The 6,000-nt window shown below is 28.6% G+C and overlaps 1 protein-coding gene across 1 annotated transcript; it reads left to right on the forward strand.

Moving 5' to 3' along the window:
* The first annotated feature begins 3,721 nt into the window (after positions 1-3,721).
* LOC132918100 (uncharacterized) lies at positions 3,722-5,759 on the forward strand. Its single transcript, XM_060979193.1, has 2 exons — positions 3,722-5,522; positions 5,592-5,759. The coding sequence occupies exons 1-2, from the start codon at positions 4,245-4,247 to the stop codon at positions 5,598-5,600; spliced, it is 1,287 nt and encodes a 428-aa protein (XP_060835176.1). The 5' UTR covers positions 3,722-4,244; the 3' UTR covers positions 5,601-5,759.
* Positions 5,760-6,000: the final 241 nt, after the last annotated feature.

The following is a 6,000-nucleotide window of genomic DNA, read 5'->3' on the forward strand; positions in this document are numbered from 1 at the left end:
GAAGATAATACGTGCAGACCAGGTACGGCACGACAAAACAACCACAATATAAAATAATAATAATACAAATAGTCCTTACCGGGTCGACCCACTCTAATGTAATATAATATATTAATGTTTAATACTAATACATAATTGGTGATTTATAACATAATAAATATATACATAACAAATATAGAATTAAGTCTGACCTGATCAGCGACAGGAAAGTACACCCGAAACGCATCAAAACCGGATCACCGTTGAGCCATATTGTCATGCCATGAACTATATTATAATTTATAATAAGGTAAGTTTTAACGCGGTAAATTACAACCGGCGAATAAGAATATCGAACCAAATAATATAAAATATTCGCCGCATTGACGCACTATAATATAATAATTATAATTGTATGGTACACATCGTGTGTATTGTGTAAAAAATACGAACAGCGAATAATAATATTAATGCACTATGTACACCTCGTAGAACACGAATAATAAATAATAATTATAATTAAATGACGTCGCGACGACAACAACGACGGCGACGCATCGATGCCACGGATAATCGCGGTCCTGTGCGTTGTCATCGTATTCATGCTCTGCAGGCGGCCGGTGGAAGCACCAACAAGTTCATCAAGTCATCGATGTCATTGATATCAAACAAATATGCACACTACACAATAAACATAATAATAAAATTTATTTTTTACATTGATTTATTAAATATGAAAATATAAAATATTTTTGAATTAAGGAGTCGTATACATTGTCTATTCTATAAACTCGAATAATCAGTTTTATTAGTTATTGTTTAATTTAGCCATTTGACGTTTATTTTTATACTACAGCAAAGTAACAGTTAGTTTTACGTAGGTAACACGTCGCAAGTCGGTTATGTGGTGATATATCCGTAGAAAATTATTGTCGATTATACGTACTTTAATATTTTCATATTATTTCTTTTATTATAATTTCGTATTTTTATCATTGGCCGGCGACAGCGATTGTGAACAAGATTTTTACGTTTAACATTACAAAATCATAAGGAGGTAATTATTAATTATAATATTTTTTTATTTATTATTAAATATCTAAACTGTAAAGAAATATTAATTTTATATATAAACATTAAACAAAATTACTATATAAAGTTGTTAATAGAAGTTTTTTTTTATATTTTTCATTTGGCCTACCCTAATAAAAGTGTCTAGTTTCGCCTTTTTATACAACTATGAATAATACAATATTATTAATAAATGTATTCGAATGATGTTAAAAAAAAAGACAAGAACAAACACAATAATATAATACTTTTACAAAATTACAAAACGAACGTCTTTACTACGAATTTCAACGGAAAAATGTTTTGTGTAAAATAACAATATTCTGTGTTTTCCAGGTAGATGAATTTCGGTTACTTACATTGCATATTTCATAATACAAACATAAACGATTAGAATAATAATTAGGTACATACAGTGGCACCGAATTCATATGTCATGTACTCATGTTAAACGATTGCTTCACTTCTTAAATGGGCTTATCATATAAATTGGGTGGTGGGCGGGTGGATAATAGTTGCGATAATAATTTTAGATTTCGCTATACAAAAAAAGTTCGCCACTACTGGGTACATATAAATTATTGTTGTACATTAATAATTATATTATATTAGTTATTAATATAATAATATGTATAGGTACATAATCCGATGGTGGTCGGTGTCAAATTATACCTCTCGTCTCTGAAACAATTCAATGGCGGTTGAATTATTATTATATTCGTAATGCGTGCCGTAGGTATGTCCGTTTCAGTATAACGTAGGTATTAGAATATAACAGTTGATAAACTATGTCGTTTTAAAGACATTTTTATGCATTTTTTAACATTGGCTTTATGTTATTAGTAGCTATTCAAAATTTTGTTTAGGGGGGAGAGTGTGATAAGCATTGGTAAACATATATTAAAAAAAATATTTAGTATTTCTAAAAAAATTATCATAAGTCTGTACTGCTAGAGAATATCAATAACAGTATTAAATGTTATGGTTATAGTTTATATGTTAAAGTAATATTTTCTTTTTACAACGTTCATACATAAGAACAAAATGGGTTGTTTGGTTGTAGCATGCAAATAATCTTCGTCGATGAATTTACGTGTCAAAAGTACATTATTTTATTTTATTAGATGCCATATTTAAGTGGCTATATTTATACACTATTCTTATTTTAATAGCGAACAAATCAAATTTTGTGTAGAAGTGAATTGACGCCTTCCAAGTTCCAACAGTGAAATTATGGAAACCAATCAATATAAGATTATTTCTAAGATTTATAGATTTATTTTTTATAGGTAGTATTAATTATTGAAATTCTTAACTCATAATATTTTACAAAAGGATCGAGTTGAATAGACTTGAAATAGAATTTATCTAAAAAAATAAATAGGTAGGTACTTCGACTTACAACGGGTTCGTTTACCGCAATGGCTGTCAACGTTCCGTACGACATAACATAATTATACAGAGTGGTTTCTGTTATCATTATATAGTATTATGATAATAAAGTTTTTGAATTATTTTTTTATAACAGTTTAGTAACGATACATACATTATACATATGCCTATTTAATTAAAGGTAATTAAGATTATAATGTATGATAAAAACGAAAACCGTATAAACCCACACCTATATAATATTCTACCTACCAAAGGAGAGGGACCGGGAGATAGAAAACAAAAACAAAATATTCAGAGAAAGTGGTTTTAGAATTCTTTTTTTCATGAAAAAATAATATATTCTTATATGACTATTTCAACGTTATATTTATTACATTTTTGTTAACATAAACAAAAGGGATAATACTATTTGATAAAAAGTTTTTCCATATCAATCGAATGAATACTCGTAAATCATGTACGAGATCTTACAATAAAATACGTCTGATTTACAGCATATACCAAGTTTGAAGAAAAATAAGACTGTCGTTGTTTTTTACTTCGTCGTAACACATAGAACCCGATTTTGCGATAATGCGAGATTTTTATTTAAATTTGTTTGTTTTTTTTTATCACGAGTTTTTTACCTCTGACAACGATTTGTTATTGGCACATTATTTAGTCACAGGAAATTGTATCCTGTATTAAATACGAATTTATAGAGTTATATAGATATAATAAGAAAATACAACATTTCAACTATAAAGGTACACCTGAACATTTTTAATATGTTATAAATTATATTTTACAATATAATATTATGTTGAACAAATTAAAATTTAAAAACATGTCATAGAAAAATAGTGCTTTTTACTCAGTTACAACACATATGGGGGAGACTATATTACTGCATGGTTTGGGAATGTGGGACAGCCCACTGACATTGAGTGGCAACCATCCCCTATCACTTTTAATTAAGCTATTGGGTTGCTTTAAATTGCGTCTCATTTTTAATTTTTTATGTAAATTGCTGTCCGGGTATATTTTGTATATACATACATGTAGTATGTCATATGACTCGTATGTCACCGTGATATTCGTATATCTTTATAATGTAATGTAAATGATTGCAATCATTTGCAATTAATCATAGTACCTAATATACTAATTTAGGCAAAGGCAATATAGACATTGTCGCATTGGGCATTACACCTTCTTAGTTCCCCTTGCGTACAATACGTATACTTACTAAATTATTTTTTAAAAAGTTAAAATATTTTAATTTATAACTTTATAAGTAGGGCTGGGATTTTGATGCAAAGGCATCTTTTTTTCTGGTGTTTTGAAACATTGGTCCGTAAGTATAAAATGTGTTTTGGGTGATACTGATTATTTTAAAGAATTTTTTATTTTGCATTTTTTGCATTTTTTGACAAAATTAACTCTTAAATGCATTTTTAGGACATTTTTTATGTTTTTAGTGCATTTTCTTGGTTTTTAGAGCATTTTTCATAATTTCTTCATAAAATGAACGAAAATTGTTGCGATTCACAAAAAACTTTCGGCAAACTGCTGACGGTACGCTAGGGTTTTCCCCGAAAATTATCACCGTTATATTATACCTATTATGAATTATTATTTTTATTACACCATACATACATACATAGGTACAAGTTATCGTCGATAACAATTTTATCATAGCTAGGCTTAGATAACTATTACTGAATTAGTAACCAATTAGTACGTCCGCCGTCGTAGTCTCGATAGCATTCGTTGTGTTTCGTCGTGTCGTGTTTTTTCGTGTGATTCATAAGTTCAATATGCCGAAAGTAAAAACGTCGAAATCAAATCGATTAACGAAATATGTAAATGAATTCGGTAAAGAATTTTTTTCTACAGACGGTGAAATATTATTTTGCAAAATATGTGAAATAAAAGTGGCTTCTGAAAAAAAATTTACCGTTGTACAACACATTTCCCGAGATAAACACGTTCAAGGATTACGTCGCCGAGAACTTAAATCGGACCAACAGGTATCCACAATGCAATTTATAAATGAAAATCAGCTATCTCCGTTTTCTTATGATTTGACTAATGCCTTTCTTTCGGCCAATATACCACTTAATAAACTTGAAAATCCAATATTAAAAGGTTTTTTAGAGAACTGTGAGGTATTGGAAAAAGCGAACCATTCTACTGTTGCTAAAATGTTCAATAATTCTCTATCTTTATTGTGGCCTGGAGGTATTCAATATGACAACGTATTACTATTTGTAAGTGATGCAGCACCTTACATGGTGAAAGCTGGAAAGTCAATCCAGTCATTTTATTCAAAAATGATACATGTGACTTGTATTGCACATGCCCTGCATCGAGTCGCTGAAGAAATAAGAGGGAATTTTTCGAAAGTAGATAAATTAGTTTCAAATGGGAAAAAAATATTTTTGAAAGCACCTTCCCGCGTAGAGAAATTTAGAGAAATAGCAAAAGGTATACCTTTACCGCCGCAACCAGTTATAACTCGTTGGGGAACGTGGTTAAACGCTTCAATTTATTACTGCGAACATTTTGAATCTATCAAAGAAGTTGTCAATGCACTTGACAGTGAAGACGCTATTTCTATTAAAAAAGTGCAAACAGTAATTAAAAGTTCTAGCTTACACAGGAATTTAATTTATATAAAAGCGCATTTCGGTACATTGCCTGAATCGATTACTAAATTAGAAACTCGTGGACAGACTTTATCAGAATCTTTAAGAGTATTAGAAGATATAAGAGTTTTAATAAATGAAGCACCAAATGAAATTGGTACTGCAATAAATAAAAAAATGGAAAATGTTTTGAATAAAAATAAAGGGTTGAAAATACTACAAAATATTTCAAAAATTATAAATGGTGAAAAACCAGATGAAAACAACATACCGGAAGATATAACGACGGACGATATTTCACACTTTAAATATGCTCCAGTATCATCAGTCGAAGTCGAAAGAAGTTTTTCTACTTACAAAAGTATATTGTCCGACCAACGACGATCATTTTTATTTGAAAATATAAGACAGCATATCATTATTCAGTGCAATAGCGATTTTGTTCAGGTTAGTATTAATAACAACTAGCAAAAACAAATTAAAATGTTAAAATTTTTTTTTAAATTATTATTTTAGAATGAATGATTAAGAAAACAGAAGCATAAAAAAACTAAAGAAGCAACAACGTACAATAAACAAAAAAAAATACATTACTGTAGTATAATTTAAATTTTTTTCTAATTTTTAACCTATAATAAATATAATTTAAATGCATTTTTTTAGTGCATTTTTTGAGTTTTTTAAGTCATTTTTGCATTTTTTTAAGGGCATTTTTTGAGATTTTTTAGGGCATTAAAATCCCAGCCCTATTTATAAGATACCATAAATACAGCTAATATAGATATTCGGATCCGGATTATTATTACAAATTATAATTATTTATAATTTATAAATAAAATATAGAGCCCGCAAGATTCATTCACTATATACAGACTTTAAATAATAGTAATGATAATTTATACTTTATAGTATATTAATAATTTAT

The sequence above is a fragment of the Rhopalosiphum padi genome, chromosome 1, assembly GCF_020882245.1.
Source record: "Rhopalosiphum padi isolate XX-2018 chromosome 1, ASM2088224v1, whole genome shotgun sequence".
NCBI lineage: Eukaryota > Metazoa > Arthropoda > Insecta > Hemiptera > Aphididae > Rhopalosiphum > Rhopalosiphum padi.